Source organism: Rutilus rutilus (genome assembly GCF_951802725.1).
Source record: "Rutilus rutilus genome assembly, chromosome: 8".
NCBI lineage: Eukaryota > Metazoa > Chordata > Actinopteri > Cypriniformes > Leuciscidae > Rutilus > Rutilus rutilus.
Window position 1 is genome coordinate 15313280 of NC_140222.1, and position 18860 is coordinate 15332139.

An 18860-nucleotide genomic window follows, 5' to 3' on the forward strand; every position below is an offset into this window, starting at 1 on the left:
GTTTTATGGCTGCGAATTGATTAAAATAATATAATAGTATATAATGGTCACTGTATTGATTATCTTGAACCTGCTAAAATGTTCCTATAAATATATTTTCTTTACAACTGTGCAATCTGAATAATAAATAGGCTAAATATCCACTAAGCTGCAGCAGTCCTATGCTCGTCTTCCCATTAACAGTTTTTTTTTTCTCTTTCTGACATTTCATACCTGTTGGGTTTACATTTTTTAATTAAATTGACTATAAAAAGATTGCTTGTGTGTGCTGGTGTTTCTTCCAGTCTTTTAAAATAGTTGAATGAATGAATGCTCGCGATCGTGCCTGTAACGATGTTAAATAGGCTAATGTTAGGCTATTTAATCAATAATGTACACAGGATAGAGGAGAATGACAGTCAACTACTTTGAATAATATAGCATTTTGGGCATAAACATGTAAATAATGAAAAGATTGACATTGAAAAATGACACAGAATGATTAAAATTTAAATATTTAATCCACATAAATAAATGTTCGTGGTTCACACTGATGTTATTCATTTGTTCTTCTCACACACTTCAGCGTCGCGGTCACTGGTTTAGACAAACACTGACCACTATCAGCACAGCGGCCGTCAGCTAACTGTTCACGTCATGTCATCACAAAAAGTAAAAGAAATGGACACAGCGACCCCATTGGAACTCAATTGAGACAAGTGAAGCCCATTTTTAGCGATTTCTTAGCACTTCCTTTCCTGACGCGCAGACTCAAACCGAGCAAAGCGTTACACGGACCACGTGAGCATCCCGTCTGTCTTCTAGTAGCTGTGCCAAGAGAAATCTGAATCATTCCCTTCCGAATCTTGCAGAGACGGAGAGTGTGAGTAGGAGCTGTCCATGAGCTTGGAGCAGGAGCAACTTTTGCTAGGTATTCTGATTAATTATATTGTCATTTTGCCTCCACGTCCCCCCGATTGCCCGCGAGCTTCTCCTCCCGTCCATACGGTAATCTCTCTACTGTGCGACAGAGAGTCGCGTGGTTATGACGCAATCGTTAGCCTACTTTTACAAAAACTGCTTCTACGGGGCCATAACATAAGCTACAAGGTAATGGAGCATTTTATACATTGTCGTGTTTCTTTAGAAATAAATAATGGACAAATGGAGTCTTCAAATGCCTCAGATGTAAAGTTATTCGCTGTCAAAGTGACGCCAAAATGAATGGGAGTCAATGGGATGCTAACTGCAGGTGAAGTTCTGCTACAAGATGGCGGCACGCGGCCGACTTCAACTTCCGGTCGACTTCCTTCCCCCCTGGTTGCACACCGGTGCACGCCGTTTCCAGGAAACATGACGTTCAACCCGGAAACCGTAGCAAAACGTTGCGCACCGTTTTGAACTTGAACGTGCCCCTGGCAAACCTACAATATCCTCTGCATGAAATAGAAAGTGTATGCTACAACAGAGCGCCATCTAGTGACCAGAAAAACACTTCACAATATACAAAAATACTTCACAATAAAGCTCTTACTTTGACCAATAGGGTGACCTATACATTTTCCTTTAGAGAAGGTAGCAGCATTACATTGCATACGTATATTTTAGCATGTCATTTAATTAAATTGCTTCATAAGACATTTAAAACTATAAAAGAAAAAAGTGAAAGAAAAAAGAAGAAAAAAAAGAAAAGAAAAAGGGATGTCCAGTAAAATATGCTTAAGTCATCGGTAGTGATGGCAAAAAGAGGCTTCCTGAACCACTGAGACCCAGGGTGGCAGGGTTTTCTATTATTTTGAAGGTACCCCCGGGCGCCGCCATTGGCTAGCGGACCCCCACCTGCTGTTAGCATCCCATTGAGTCCCATTCATTTTGGCGTCACTTTGACAGCGAATAACTTCACATCTGAGGCGTTTAAAGACTCCATTTGTCCATTATTTATTTCTAAAGAAACACGAAAATGTATAAAAGGCTCCATTACCTTGTAGCTAGTGACGGCAAAATGAGGCTTCCTGAACCACTGAGACCTCACAGCCCATTGCTTCAGCTAAAGGTTCATTACTCGAAGCTTCATTCAGCATTGCTCACTAGTGACACCTAGCTACTGTGCAAAGAAATAGCAGACAAATTAATTCATTCTGAACCAGTGCCTGAATTTACTTGTGCAGAGTCACACACACAGTTAATTAATTATTCATAAATTGTTTGGATAGTGACAGTATGAACAACAACAGTGACACTGTGTTGAGTGCAGTGCTTATGTTGGAGGGAGTGTATTAAAGTAAACTGCAACAGAATAGTCTGGAAGGAAGGATTACAATAGATTTTTTATTGAGAAACAGAATTATTTCAAGTGTGTTGGGGTTTAGACAATTCCTCTTCTCGGACAAAATCTCTCAAGCCTTGGAAAAGATCCTTTCACAAGGAACAGAGGATGCAGGGGAACGTAAAAATGCCAGTGCCAGCTGGTATAAATGAGGATACTGATGCTTATGTTGAGCCCAGACAGGGGAGGATCTCCTCTTTCTTGCTGGCTCCATTACCAGGAAAAAGGAAGAGCTCACAAAAAGCAAACAAATCCAAAAGGGAAATTCAATTCAAAAAGCAGTCCAGTCCAGATCCAAAAATCCAAAGCAATCCAAATAATCTTATCTATTAATATGACAAGACTATAATATAGCTACTATAATTAATAATAACAATATACTATAACTATTCTAACGTGATAATGTAATAATATACAGCCCTAACACATATATGACACAATAACGACAATGAATGACAATGATAGTTATCTAACTCTCTGACACTACTACAACTGCTTCTACTCCTGACAACACCCACAAGGTGGCGCGAGTTTCAAACCGCCTTTTATCCGGAAGCGACACTCAGACTGAACCGATGACGTATCCACACAAACCGAGGCCTCGTTTGTCATTAGTCACGTGATTTTCACGTCAACAACACAAGCCTCGAATCCCGGCTTCATCTGACACGCCCATTTTTTCTCGACACACGCTCCGTCGCCTCGGTTCAAATGTCACATCACTATTTGTCGCTTCCGTTATGGCCCCGTAGAAGCAATTTTTGTAAAAATAGGCTAACGATTGCGTCATAACCACGCGACTCTCTGTCGCACAGTAGATAATTACCGTATGGACAGGAGGAGAAGCTCGCGCGCAATCGGGGAGACGTGGAGGCAAAGTGACAAAGTAATTAATCAGAATACATAGCAAAAGTTTCTCCTGCTCCAAGCTCATGGACAGCTCCTACTCACACTCTCCGTCTCTGCAAGTTTCGGAAAGGAATGATTCAGATTTCTCTTTGCAGAGCTACTAGAAGACAGAGGGGTTGCTCACGTCACATCTACGTCGTCAAGCTCAGTTTGAGTCTGCGCAGTACGCTCGACCCCCAGGAAGTGAGAGTTTCTAATTGACTTCACTTTGTCTCCGTTGAATCCAATGGGGTCACTGTGTCCATTTCTTTTACTGTCTATGCTGAGACCTCGCAGCCAATTGCTTCAGCCAAAGGTTCATTACTGGAAGCTTCATTCAGCATTGCTCACTAGTGACACCAAGCTACTGTGCAAAGAAATAGCAGACAAATTCATTCATTCTGAACCAGTCTCGAATCGTGGCTTCATCTGGCACGCCCATTTTTTCTCGACACAAGCTCCGACGCCTCAGTTCAAATGTCACATCACTAGTCATCGGAGTTTGACAAGGTTGGCATGATGGTGGATCTTCCCCTTTCAATAAATAACCATTTGCATGGCATGGCATGCAGAGAGCTTGTCATGTCATGTTTTTTTGTCCATGTGGCCCAGCCCCTTATTCTGATTAGGAGACGAGTCTTCTAGAGAGGACCAGGCTCCTGTAAGAAAACACAGATTCACAGAAGGTAAGAGAAATGAACAGGATTGATGTTTCACAAACACACAAAATACTTTTTGTTCTATTGTAATTTAAATATCACAAACTATTCAGAAAGACAAAAATATATTTTATATTTTAAAAATTCACATGGATATCTAAAATGCTTGACTGCTAAGTATAAATAAGAGTCTATTGTTATTGAGCTCCTTACTAGCTGTTTGAATAAAGTTGCCCTTTTGTTTTCATATTGTTCATCTAATTAGGAGATCATTTGAGTTACTGTTTTTGACACTGCCTTACCTGTGAACATATGTTTGCATGATAAATATATATATATTTTTTTTATATTATTTTATACAATGTACATTAACATTATATCCTGAGCTTAGATGTGTTGTAACACCATATGCTAAATAAACAACTCTATAATTAATAAACGTAATTATAATTTCTTACAAATAATGTATAAATGTATTCATCCCACTGCTTTTACATATTCACTTTGCACAACAAATCATATATATTTGTTAAATCAGCTGTATGTAATACTTACTCTCTGATTGTAGCGAGAGTAAATCACAGCAGATACAGCAGCAAACACCAGCAGAACACCAACAACTATTCCTGCTACAGCTCCTGAAGACAGACCTGAATCTGACATTGGTAAAGAAAAACAGAAATTGAAACTAGGTTTAAAAAACTGCATTTTATATTTGTAACTACATTTTAAAATTCTTCAAGGGAAAGCGCAATTATACTCACCAATAACAGACACAATGAAGCTCTTGACACTGGTGATGCTGATGCTGCGGCGGCGGCGACGACGACAGATGCTGAAGCTGCTGCTGCTGCTGCTGCTGGTGATCTTCAGTTCATAAAGTCCAGAATCTTCAGTCCTGATGTTTGTGATGGTCAGAGATCCACTCTGATAATCCAGCTTCAGTCTGTCTCTGAATCTCTCTTTACACTGAACATCTGTACAGATCTTACTCTGATCTCCAGTGATTTCAGCGATGACAATGTAATCAAAATACCATGTCATTACATCATTTGGGGTTTTTACTACACCAGTCGATAAAGTGACAGTTTCTCCCTCCTTCACTGACTTTATCTTTATTTTTTCTAATTCAGCAACAGGAAAACCTGAAATCAAATCCACAAAAAAAGTCATTACAATTAAAGCTTTTCATTATAATCACAATGTGGAGACAAATTAAAAGATTCATTATGCATCATAGTGTCACAGGTGGCGGTACAAAGTACACTAAGATGAAGGAGATCAGCAAAAACCGTCTTTAATCCAATAAATCCAACAGGCAAGGAAAACTCAGGAAACAGAATACACCACGTAAAACACTGACGAGACAGGACAGGGAATGGATGAAACACAGGGCTTATAAACACAGAGCAAACAAAAGAACTAATGAGATAATTAAATAGACAACAGGTAAAATAGACAACGGGAAACTTGGTCAAACTTAAAATGTCAAGAACAAACACTCAACAGAACAAAGTTGTGGTCAGAATTATTGGCACACCTGGTAAATATGATCAAAGATGGCTGGTTATCCTTTGTCTTCTTTCATTAAAAAAAATGCAAAAATCTAACCTTTCATTGAAGTAAAATAATTGAGAGTGGGGGTGTAATCACTTTTCTCCAAAACACGTTGGCCATAATTATTGGCACCCTTTTATTAAATATGCCTGATGAGTTTAGAGAACACCTGGCAAGAGATCAGAGACCATTCCTTCATACAGAATCTCTCAAGATCCTTCAGATTCCCAGATCCATGTAGAAGCTTCTTCTCTTCAGTTCAGCCCACTCATTTTCTATAGGGTTCAGGGTCAAGGGACTGGGACGGTCACGGCAGAAACTTCATCTTGTGCTCAGTGACACATTTTTGTGTTGATTTTGATGTTTGTTTTGGATCATTGTCATGATGGAAGATCCAACCACGTCCCATTATAAGATTTCTAGCAGAGGCAGTCAGGTTTTGATTTTTTATCTGTTGGTATTTGCTAGAACCCATAATACCATGTATCTGAACAAGATGTCCAGGACCTCCAGCAAAAAAATAGGTCCACAACATTAAAGATTAAGTGGTATATTTAACCATGGGCATGGGGTACTTTATATCCCTGTTTGCACCATTGCAGCCAAAAAGCTCTTTTTTGGTTTTGTTTCATCTGACCAAAGACTCCGGTCCCTTCCGAAGTTCCAGTCGTATTTGACAACTGAATATGCTGGAGTTTGTTTTTGGATGAGCAAGAAGGATTTTTCTTGAAACCCTCCTGTGCAAAAGGTCATATTAAAGCTAGATTTATTTTATTATAATAGTTTTACAGCGTTCTGTTCGAGTGTTGGGTCTGCCTAATAGGCGTGGATTTAATCTCTGAAGTTTTGAGAGTTGGAAAGAAGGTAGAAATGTGGTGCGCATTATTGTAAATCGAATCAAGGTGGATTGAGGTCATCACGCTGTATCTTGGGCATAGAGTGCTCAGATTATTCAGATTGAGATTTTATTATTATTATTATTATTATTATTAATGTTATTATAAACAGTTCACAGAATTAAAGATGTTTAAAAGCATTTAAATAAAGTTTTTGTCAGAGCTCTTGTTAGTCTTAATTTTTACATTTATTTGAATTTTTACACCAGACATATACAGTATATCGGTTAAAAATATCAGTTATCTTTATATTAAATTAATAAGGATCAATAAATAAATACTGATACAAGAAAGACAAATAATAAGAAATTGCATTTATAGATTATGACTGATTGTATTTGACATGCACAACATAGACCATATAAAGCTCTGTTTAGGACGGGTTCCTGTTGAAGAGCAGCTAACAAAGTAATCTATTCACAATGTTTTCTCTCCTAAAATTTAAGCAAGTGTAAATGTCAGCATTATCATATAAGTATAAAGAATTGAAGTCTGTCAGGTAAAAAAAAATAGCTTATTGAAGCAGTTCAGTCAGTCTGCTATTTTATTCCATTGATTACTCCTGATCGGAGGCTTCTGTAAATATTTAGTTTATACGCTTCAACTAAGTCTAATGGTGCAACGCAAAGATATTTAGTAGTACCTGCCTGAGTTGTACCCATTTACCTACCCATTTATGGTATCCTACCTACCCTACCCAAGCTGTAGCTTGCGCACAGCTGGTGCAACCGGCCCCTGATAAATAAAATAAACATACCTGAATGCAAATCCTTCCAACTTCCAGCTAAAATACAAAGTACCAGTTACATAATTTATTGGTACTTTTTGGTAATTTAAAGACTTCATAATTGGCATGACTTGCTGACTTGACTTACTAACTTAATAAATTACTTTATATAGTAACGTTACATGCTGATAGTTTCTTTTGTGCTTTCTATACGTATAATGAATTGATATACAGTGCGCTCTGTCGCATTTGCGCATAGGCTACAATTGAAGAGTGTGCGCTACAAGCACATAATGGCTGACAGGACAGGAAAGTCCGTTTTTCAGTGGTGAGAACTTTATTTCATAACAAGCAACAAAAATAGCGTTAGAATAATGACACTGACAACACCTCATCTTAGCAAAGATAGCCTACTTGAATCAGGCAACACTTGTTTTCTCTGTTCTCTTCTCAGTTCTCTTCTCTGGTTTCAGTCTTCTACGTGTCCAAACTTTCAGTTAAACACATTTTAAAGTGGGGGTGAAATGCTATTTCATGCATACTGAGTTTTTTACACTGTTAAAGAGTTGGATTCCCATGCTAAACATGGACAAAGTTTCAAAAATTAAATTGTATGTTTGATGGAGTTTTTCTGTGCCAAAAATACTCCTTCCGGTTTGTCACAAGTTTCAGAAAGTTCCCAGCATTAAGGGACCAGTGGATGGAGTTTGTTTTTCCAGAGCGTCAACGGAGTTGTGAAAGTGTTCTTGTTTCTTCCCTGCATTTCGACGATGATTGTTTTATAAACAAGGCCCAGTTCGACGCCGGATTTGCAGATCGTCTAATGCTTAAGGATGGAGCAGTCCCAACGATAAAGGTTCACGGTCGTGCGTTGGAACTGCAGGCGGTGAGCAAAACTGCTTCAAATGTCTGTGTGTTGTTATCTATCGACGCGCAAGCACCGCCCACACGGCACGCCTCCAGCCGCTCGTTTTTTTCCGGAAAAACTCGGTGCAGCCTATCTTTCTTTTATAAATATAATAAAACTAAAGACGTTTTGGAGATATGAAGGATGCAGTACTAAGATTAACATGAGATTGACTGAAACTGAGTGTTTAACCCCCCTTTAAAATTAAAAGTCACTGAAAAAAACAAACTGTTTTCGAGTCACCTGAATCCACTTGAATTCACAAATCACGAATTACATCCAATACTATTTGCATGTCTACACGGTGGTAGAGTCAGGATTTTTTCATAGGGGTGTCCAAGCAGGGGCCAGCAACCAGTTTGGGGTGGCATAGAAATCTTCATTATCTCAACATAATGTAATGAATTGTTTTAGTGCAGTAGTATTCAAATGGCGGTTCAAATTCACTATTATAGAGACCATGCAACCAAACACTGTTGAGAGCCACAGAGACTCTCACACATGCTTAAGCATTTAATCAATCTCTCTATAAGTGATATTCAAATGGCGGACCGCGTTTGTGTGTGCGGCTCTTAACAGTGTTTGGCAGCAGCGTCTCTACTAACAGCGAAGCTTTAAGTTTAAATGCTTCAGTGACATTGCTACTGAGAAATGTCATGTAGCTTTTCAGTTACAAAACTATTTTATTGATAAAGTCACAGCCAGGCTCTGTTGGTGCCCTTGGCGAGATTTAATATAGTGCCCTCCCACAAATCAACTTTTTTCTATTGATGTCAACTTTGTTATTGTTGACATTTTAATCTAATCATAAACGTGCACAAAGAGCACACATTTAAAGTAACTAAAAAGCTGTCACTCATCTCAGTTCATTGCAATCTCACAAAGTTCTGTTATAATCAATGAAGCGTTCTACACTGCCCAATGAATCTCTTACAACGCGTCTACACATTTGTTATAATGAGAGGATTCTTAAGCGTGCAGAACTCAGTCAGCACTGAACAAAAACTCCAGTATTTTGAGTGGACTCCAGCTAAATTAAAAACCTGTGATTTGCCATTGCGTTCAAGAGATCACAGACAAGTCTGTGATTGGCCACATTGCTCAACAATACAAAAACACATTGTAAATAGAACTCGGTTGACGTTCTCCAGAGTGCATATTTGCACTGGAGTGTCTGTCAAATCAGTTTCCCCAATATGATATTACAGTATTAACTAAGGGTGCTCTTGAATTTGTCTAGCACCCCCGTAGAACCAGATCTATACCTCGTGCTGTACCCCCTTGTATTTTTGACAACAGTTTCCGAATGTGTGAATCTTACAGTGCGTGTCTGTATTGTATTAGTCATTAGCATCCCTAATATGAATGCATGTTTTCTAACATACATACATTTTATAATATTGATGTCAGATTTATGATTCAATTAAACTGAACATGTAAATCAATCATTAATCATAAAATTTAGTTGAACATGTTTGATTAAAAAATCCATCATGTCACTATTGAAACTTATGATAACTTATATGTGATTGTTTTATTAGTGAGTGTTTTAGTAGTAACAATTTAAGGTAATTTGACAAATCAAAAATGCTAGCTATACGTCTGGCAAACATGGAAACGATACATTGTCTTATGAAATATCCAATACATTGTGAATTCTTATTTGTTTTTGTTAGTTATTCTTACTGTGGGACTAATTTAAACTAATTCTGTGGAAAGGTCCATGTCATGTTCTGTAAGAATACTTTGTATTTAGTTTGTTACTTTCTCCCCCTAGTGGTCATCTAGGAGTAATTCATTGTGTTCATATATAATTCTTACATTGCTTTCATTGGTTGATTTTATCACATGATGCAGTCTGATCAGGAAACAATAGTTATATTCCATGCGGTCAGCTTGCAGCTCTAGTCACCTTATCCTGTCTCCATTTCTGTTTGTGCCTTGGGAAAGCATCGCTTGTAAGTTGTATTTGAATTTATAGTTAACTACATTGATACACATGCGTCATGTATGATGTTCTGTGATGTTACTTGAATATTTATTTGTTAACATGTGAAAACTGCTATTGTATAGCCTTTCATAGTTTGTTAGTTAGCTGTTGAGCTGCACGTACTATATTTACAAGTTATTTACAGCTATAAGCATACCAGCTGAATGTAATATTATATGTTACAACTTTGTAGCTTAAAGGTATATTATTTTATGTCTGTTAATGTATGACGTGTTTAAATAGCATTCAGTGATTGGTGCTATCTTTCTGTATCATTTCAGTTTTACAAAGATTCCTTCTTGAGAATAACGACAACAGTAAAGAGCCTTGAACTTTACTCCAGCCTCTGAATTTCTCTTGAAGCCTGTTAGCTATCTGTCGATTTGTGTACAGTCACACACACTGAGGACAGAATAGTCCATATAATCTGCTTTTAAATGTTAGATGACTCACCACGGATATCAACACAGTAGATCTTTTCACTGATGTCGCTGCTGATAATCATCTGTAGTTTATATTCTCCAGTGTCTGTGGTGTTGGTGTTGGTGATGGTCAGAGATCCAGTCTGATGATCCAGCTTCAGTCTGCCTCTGAATCTCTCTTTACACTGAACATCTGTACAGATCTGACTGTCATCTCCAACAATTCGAGCAATTCGAGTGTCATTAAAATACCATGTAAATCTGTCTTGTTGGTTTGTTTTAATCAAGTTATCAGTGTTAAGAGTGACTAAATCTCCTTCCATCACACACACAGACACTTTGTTTTTTTGAACACCAGATGAGCCTGAAGAAGAAATTAACAGTTAGAAATTAAAAATCATATCTGGGATACTGGAGCACAAATATACAACAGGACAGACCAGTGAAAATGTTTTTTTTTTCTTCTACAGATCATAACAATAGACCCTTAGACACCTGATATTACACCTCTGAAGGGCTGGAAAATTAATTTATTGCTATTTTCCACCACATTACGGCTAAAAAAAAACATGTTTTCATTCAGTATCTTTCAACTGTTTTACAGAGCCATTGTTTTATCAATTCCTTCAGTTTCGGATGCTTTTAGCAGACCCATTCATGCCAACAGTACAGGCCATTTTAGAAGTATTTGTTTATATCTTAACTTCCATTCTTTCAGTTGTTAAAACATTTTCAAAGGAATACATTGAATTAAGACTGAAGTATATGCACTTTGTAAGATCCCCCGCCCAAGCTTTTGTTTTGATGTTAACTGGATGGTTCAAGTCATATGATCCTCCTCTCTCCAAAAAAAGAAAGAAAACACCATCATTTGCAAAACTCTGACGCATCAGAGTTTTGGGTGTACATATTTTCAATTGAGAGAAGGAAATCTCTCAAACTTTATTTAAAAAAGTCTTCATTTGTGTTTTTAATATGAACAAAAGTCTTATGGGTTTGGAACAACATGAGGCAGAGTAAATGATGACTATTCATTTTTGTATGAACTAATAAGCCTTCAATAATAACGTTCATATGAACAGCATGTGATCATTTTGTTAAAAGTGTTTCATCTAGACATTCATGTGAAGGTGATAGAGATGATCTCAATTATATTTTAATACAGAGCCAAAGCTCACTTTTTCAAACAGCCCACCATAAAAACAAAACTACCGAACGTTATTCTAAAATTGCAGGGAAAAGGCACTGAATAACTAAATTACACTCACCAGTGACTGTAACTATGAAGCTTTTAATGAGGCTGTTGATCTGTAGTTTATAAACTCCAGAATCTTCAGTTCTGGTGTTAGTGATGGTCAGAGATCCAGTCTGATGATCCAGTTTCAGTCTGTCTCTGAATCTCTCTTTACACTGAACATCTGTACAGACATCACTGAGATCTCCATAAATTTGAGCTATACGATCGTCATTAAAATACCATTTAATTCTCCCTTGTTGGTTTGTTTGAACACCAGTCTGTAGAGTGACAGAGTCTCCCTCCTCCACTGACACTTTCTCTATCGCAACATCAGAAACACCTAAAAAAGAAATGAACAGTTAATTATATAAATCACATCTGTAATAGTGTGACAAAAACTGGAAAGTGCTGTGCAAATGTTTTCTATTGATCATAGAGATAGTGGTAGAGAAATGTGTCTGGATTGATAATGGCACATGCAAACAAACAGCAGAACAACATCAATGATTTACACATTCACTCATCAGACAAACATACACGAGTCTCATAACATCTTAACACCCTAAAACCTACATTTATATGCACCATTGCACACTGGCAATCATAATATACAATGCAATTAATCCATAATATATAACTCACAGGCTTAATCCTTAAAGTTATTACAGCATCGACAGCTGTGTTATAGAGAGGGTAAATTTTGCGTGATCTGCTGTGAAGTCACAACCATGTTGCATTGTGATCTAATGGATCTGCCTGAAGTATACATATCAGCTGTATATATCAGCAATAATGTCTCAGTTCAGAAAAGTAACAATTATACAATTGACCATTATTCCTTGTGAATTTTTCTTTTTGACACTGGAATGTAATAGTTAGTTTACTGAAATGAGGCACATTCTATGACCTCCGGAGGACACATCCTTCTGAATGAGACACAGTTATTGAGTAGACTCGCTCACTCAGTCAAAATCGTCCACTTGACGAAGATGAACGCACTTCAAACTGGCAGGGGAATTGCTTAGGGAAGTTTGCGAGTGCATGTCTAAAAGCGGAGTTAAATGATCAAGTGTTTAGATGTCCTATTGAAACAGATTAGAAAAAGGCTTAAACCACCCCTTAAAATTGTAATATTTAAATCTGATATGGCCAATTAATTTTGATTGACGTGGCTACATGTGACTCTTCTCCCCGACTGTGCTACTAGTCTGATTACAAATGGATTATTAGGGTCTATGTAAATGCAGCTATGAGATATTAAGTACGCCCTATTTAGACATATTCAAAACTATATTTTATATATTTTAGTCTTTTGGCATAGGTCGACTTGCATACGGCCGTCTGCTGGAAGCTAGTTATTTTAGTCGGTAAAGTTTTAAATATGGATTCTTTTTTTTTTTACACGAATGCATCGCTTCACTTCAGAAGGCCTTTATTAAAGGGTCATTCCACCCATTTGAACATTGTTTTTTTATTTAAAGTGGGTCATATATGTAGTCGAAATGTAAAATAATTTCTGAATTTGGTGCCTTCGTGACCGAGGAAAGACAAAAAATAACTTCAGGACGCATTTGTATGAAAGACAACAACTCCCACAATGCACCACATTGCACAGCTCCGCAAGCCACTCCCACTTATCCAGAAAGCGCATATCTGCCTATAAGAGAATCACTCTACCGTCTACAAGGCTAGCTACCACCAGAGCTTGAAATTCATTTCACACAAAATGTCTAGTTAGTTGGCGAACTCATTAGTGCATTACTCCTCGTTTGTATTTCTTTCGAAAAGGTGAATTATTGCATGGTACCTGGATGTTCAGTCAGAACATATGCGGTGCGAAACTAGGATAGTTCACAACACAAACGTCCGTGTCCTCGTCTGATTCAGAGATTTCGTCCAGGAGAAATTGTCATCGTTGAAATTCTTTGCCGCAGAGTCGGACTCTATCTCTGTGTTCGTAGCGGTTCGTAGTTACATAGTGAGATCACCGGCGCCACCAGTCCGCCCTAACTCGAGCCAGTCCGGGCTCCTCGTCTGCGGCAGGCAGGTCTTCTGCCTCGGCTGCTCTTCGCTATAATGCGGCTTGTAAAGGTAACGTTAGCCACAAACACCTGATTCAAGCATCAGACTTCCGAAATCCTCTTCTTCTATATCATATTGAGTACTCTCCTCCGCTATTGTCATAACTTTACATCTGTCTCCACAGCGCCTGTTAGCTTAGCTTCACACAAGATGGAGGATATTGCTTTCAGTTTCAGAGAGTAAAGTCCCACCCACTGATCTGTAATAGGTCTAGCGTGAGCGGGTCCCGCCCCCTGGGAAAGATGAGGAACGAGTGTCTGTAGTCTCAACAGAAATCCCCCCCTCTTACACTTCCTCCTACAATGACGCAAAATGACGATTTTTGCGTCATTGTAGGAGGAAGTGTAAGAGGTAAATAACGGATTTCTCCCGTCTCAGGGGAAAATGAGAGAGTGTTGCACGACCATTCAATAGTATGACTGGGTTTCTAACAATGCAAAGCTTAATGCAAATGGGTGGAGTGTCCCTTTAACCCGCCAGAGCTGTGTGGAGCACTTTTATCTTGGATGGATGCACTTTGACGGACTTCAAAACAGAAACGACCATTCACTGCAAATATAAAGTTTGGAAGAGCCAGGACATTTTTTAATATAACTCCAATTGTATTCATCTGAAAGAAGAATGTCATATACACCTAGGATGACATCAGGGTGAGTAAATCATGGGCTAATTTTCATTTTTGGGTGAACTATCCCTTTAAGACAGTTCAAACATGCAATTTAGTCTGGGACTATCTGAGAGGGTTAGTTTACCCAAAAATGAAAATTCTGTCAGTAATTACTCACCCTCATGTTGTTCCAACCCCTTAAGACCTTCGTTCATCTCCGGAACACAAATTAAGATATTTTTGATGAAATCAAAGAGCTAGATCACTCTACAACAGGCTTCTATGGGATCGAAACTTGCATACAGTGTTTAAAATACAATGTTTAAAATAGTCCAAGTGACTACAGTGGCTCAACCACAAGTTTATCAAGCAATGAGAATACTTTTTGTGCGAAACCCCCCCCCCCACTTTATTCAACTATTCATTTTCCTCTGTGTGGGCCTGAGTAAGTTCACGTAGTGTAACAGCGCAGCGCTTCTGTGTTGTCCTTCAGAACATAGGCTCACCATTGGCCAGCGTCACACGCATCACACACGACCAGTGTTGGCCAACAGTGAGCCTACGTTCTGACGTACAACCCAGAAGCGCTGCGTTGTTACACTACGTGAAGTCATTCAGGCCCACACAGACTAAAATGAATAGGCTAGTTGAATAAAGTCGTTTTGTTGTTTTTTGCTCGTAAAAAGTATTCTCGTTGCTTGATAAACTTGTGGTTGAGCCACTGTAGTCACTTGGACTATTTTAACAATGTTTTAAATAACTTTTCTGGGTCGGCAAGTTTCGATCCCATAGAAGCCTATGGAGGAGCGAGAGCGCTCTCAGATTTCATCATAAATATCTTAATTTGTTTTCCGAAGATAAACAAAAGTCTTACATGGTTTGAACAACATGAGGGTGAGTAATTACTGACAGAATTTTCATTTTTGGGTGAACTATCCCTTTATGCCTCATCTGTGAAACCGGGGACGTGTCTTAAAGATAAGGTTTGCATGACAGTTTTGTTGACAAATACACAGGGATATCTCAGTACATAGAACTCAGAGAAAGAGTAAACATTGTTCATTTACATATATTATCAACATTGTAACAGTATACCTTGCCCTTTAAAAATGTTAAAAGGATAGCATAATTTTGTCTGTTTAACTGACCACGACTTTAAACTAAGTTGTGACTTGAATTATCTTAGAGCTATTGCCATGTGAACATTACTTTGTTGCCAGAAGATGATCTCCATTGAGTCACCTCTAGCTGATTAAAGGATATTTTCCGATTGTAACCTTGAACATGCATTTACAGTAAAGCTCCTTTGAAATTATTTGTATTGTGAAAAGCACTATATGGTTTTACTATGGTAAAACTGTACCAACCATGTTGTTTTTTGCAAACCATCATTCTACTACAGTAATACTAGAGTACTATTATGGTAATCGTGACTAGTGACCATAGGTGTTGAAACCACGGTGGTTGTAGGAAAACCATGGTTCATTTTGTTAGCTACTATGAGTTTACTGCAAATGCTGTGGCTTCAAAAATGCTCTTCCACAACCTACAGGTGACCTACTTTTTTTTTTTTTTACAGTCTATGGGTAAAACCATGGTTAATTTTCATAAGGGTACAAAATATACTTAAATTCTCCTAATTTATATGGCTAATATTCACGCTGGATACAAGTATCTGATAAATGTAAATGTATTATTTATTTAATCTGTTCACTGAAAATGTATTTAATAAAAACATTTTCGTCCGCTAATTTGAGTGGTTGCATTGTGTATTTTTTTTATATCCAGAATAGTGTAAGGGCATGTTGGTTGGCATGAGTGACCGATTATAAACCGTGGACCGCCAGAAAAAAACAAACTAATTATAAACTTATTAAAAAATGTATAAGAAAAGTGGTCCGCTGGACTTTTGTTAGCTGATGTATTGCACTGCATTAAAGTACATTTAAAACAATAACACATTTCTTTTGAGTGTAATGTGATTAAAAAATGTATACAAACTGTACAACACCACCCACCATCACGCCATTAGGGCCTATGTGTATCGTTTAATGAAAGAGTCCATGTGTAAATAAATATCTTACCAGAACCAATGAATAGAAGGCCTACACTCAATGAGAGCAGGTTAAAGACCTTCATTTTGACATTTCCACTTAAGAAGAATTAATGAAGCATATGGAAAGTGCCGTGTTTTCCTCGTGTCGACGGAGCCATTGCACGTGTAAAAGCGAAAGTAACATTCCGTCTATTTTACTGTAGTGATTTTATATTCACATATTCGGATTTCTTTTTATCTTTCCAACGGTGAATGCAAAAATGCTAATATTTAGATGTGACGGTCGGCACAGAGGCTCCGCAGCATAGCGAAAACGAAACACGCCTGTTTCTATTTCTCACAGAAACACTGGCTGTTTCTCAATTCCAAGAACGCAGAGAACGGACTTGTGTTCTCGTGGAGACCGGTCTTGCCAAGCTTCCTTGGAAGAACCATAGACAGTAAAAGAAATGGACACAGCGACCCCATTGGAACTCAATTGAGACAAGTAAAGCCCATTTTTAGCGATTTTTAGCACTTCCGTTTCTGACGCGCAGACTCAAACCGAGCAAAGCGTTACACGGACCACGTGAGCAACCCGTCTGTCTTCTAGTAGCTGTGCCAAGAGAAATCTGAATCATTCCCTTCCGAATCTTGCAGAGACGGAGAGTGTGAATAGCTGTCCATGAGCTTGGAGCAGGAGAAACTTTTTGTAGGTGTTCTGATTAATTGCTTTGTCATTTTGCCTCGACGTCCTACCGATTGCACGCGAGCTTCTACTCCTGTCCATACGGTAATTTCCTACTGTGCGACAGAGAGTCGCGTGGCTATGACGCAATCGTTAGCCTACTTTTACAAAAACTGCTTCTACGGGGCCATAACATAAGCTACAAGGTAATGGAGCATTTTATACATTGTCGTGTTTCTTTAGAAATAAATAATGGACAAATGGAGTCTTCAAACGCCTCAGATGTGAAGTTATTCGCTGTCAAAGTGACGCCAAAATGAATGGGAGTCAGTGGGATGCTAACTGCAGGAGGTTTTTGTATAAACCTTCTTTTATATATTGGAAAGTTTCATATCCATAAATGTAAATATATGAAAAGTAAACCCCACTTTAGCTTTTTCAAAGAAGAATTGAAGATGTATTTAAATACAATTTCAACTTCTGTTAACAAGAAAGCAATGAAAACAAACAGAATTTGTAAAAATAAAATAAAAGGAGAGGGCACAACAACAAAAAACATTAAGTGAGAATATTAAACATGGCACAAATTCTGTTTGTTTTCATTGCTTTCTTTAAAGAAGCAAAAGGCCAGATGCATTAGAGAAAGACTGAAGAGAGGTTAAAGCAATTGGGATCTGAGAGATATCTCTTAGAAACAATGCTGTATCATCTACAAGTTGGCTAATAAACAATTCTAGTACTAGTAAACTAACAGTAACTGCAAGTGCTCTGTTTGTCAAGTATGTCAAATTTAAACAAGCAAAAAAAAAAAGATAAGAAAAAAAAAGAACTTTTCTATTTACTATGTTTTTTGGCAAGTGCAACACAGTCAGTGACACACTGCGATAGGCTATGTGGTGCCTGCCTTTTCGGAAGTGAATTGCCCCTTGCCCTTCCGTAGCTGTGCTCTCGTCTCGAGCTTTTTGTTGGTCGCCCAGTAATGAGGGCACGTCTGCCTCCAAGTGGCGTTTTCTGACGAGCCACTGCTGTCGGCTGCACTCCAATTTTTGTGCTCGTTTGCATGCCCCTTCTTGCCATCTTCCAAGCACCTGATCCGGCAGATGCACTTTGCTGGCCAAATGTGGCCAGTGCAGAGATTAGCTGGCTGTCGGTAGTCAGTCTGTCATAAGATGCCAGCATCTTCTCCATGGGAGCCTTGTACAAGTCAGGCTCAGCCTGTAATTTTCGAACAAGGCCCTCCATCATTCCCCTGACCCGAATTTCCAGCCTGCTGACAATGGGCACAACAACATACATCAACAAGTATTGGTTAATGGTTACTAGTAACAAGTAAATTTTTTGTGATGTTGTGTGGTGTGTGTGTGTAAATGGTAGTAACTTCTGGTGTGTGTGTGTCTGTGTGTGTGTGTGTATGTGTAGTAACTTCTTAAAGGATTAGTTCACCTCCGAAAAATGTTTTGCTGATAATTTACTCACCCCAGTGTCTTTTTTTCTTCAGTCGAAAATAAATTAAGGCTTTTGAGGAAAACATTCCAGGATTTTTCTACACAGAAAGGACTTCAATTGCAACCAGCTATTCAAATGTTCAAAGAAGGTTCAAATGTCGGTCACAATACAGCTTCAAAGTCTCTACACGATCCCGGTCGAGAAATAAGGGTATTATCCAGCGAAATGATTGGTTATTTTCACAAAAAAAATCAATTATATACTTTTAAACCACAAATGCCCACAAAAAAAAAAATCTTTTACCATCTCTGAGATGCGCCATGTATCATGCATCATGTTGGAAAGGTCACAATTTTTTTAAATTAAATACATAAATAAAACAAAAGAAGTCAGACAATTTTGAAGTTGGAGGAG

General features: G+C 38.2%; 1 protein-coding gene across 1 annotated transcript; it reads right to left on the reverse strand.

Moving 5' to 3' along the window:
- Positions 1 to 481: 481 nt before the first annotated feature.
- LOC311295213 (pregnancy-specific glycoprotein 22-like) lies at positions 482 to 16858 on the reverse strand. Its single transcript, XM_084416473.1, has 6 exons — positions 16362 to 16858; positions 11620 to 11928; positions 10383 to 10715; positions 4617 to 4997; positions 4408 to 4508; positions 482 to 3852 (listed from the first exon to the last, which is right to left on the reverse strand). The coding sequence occupies exons 1-6, from the start codon at positions 16414 to 16416 to the stop codon at positions 3835 to 3837; spliced, it is 1197 nt and encodes a 398-aa protein (XP_084272599.1). The 5' UTR covers positions 16417 to 16858; the 3' UTR covers positions 482 to 3834.
- Positions 16859 to 18860: the final 2002 nt, after the last annotated feature.

What these genes read in the sequence shown, in the direction of transcription:
- LOC311295213 (XM_084416473.1), bottom strand. Translation starts at nt 16,416, where the DNA reads ATGAAGGTCTTTAACCTGCTCTCATTGAGTGTAGGCCTTCTATTCATT. An exon ending in CTTCATAGTTACAGTCACTG is followed by an intron (nt 10,716 to 11,619) that starts GTGAGTGTAATT and finishes TTTCTTCTTCAG; the next exon opens with GCTCATCTGGTGTTCAAAAA. An exon ending in CTTCATTGTGTCTGTTATTG is followed by an intron (nt 4,509 to 4,616) that starts GTGAGTATAATT and finishes TACCAATGTCAG; the next exon opens with ATTCAGGTCTGTCTTCAGGA.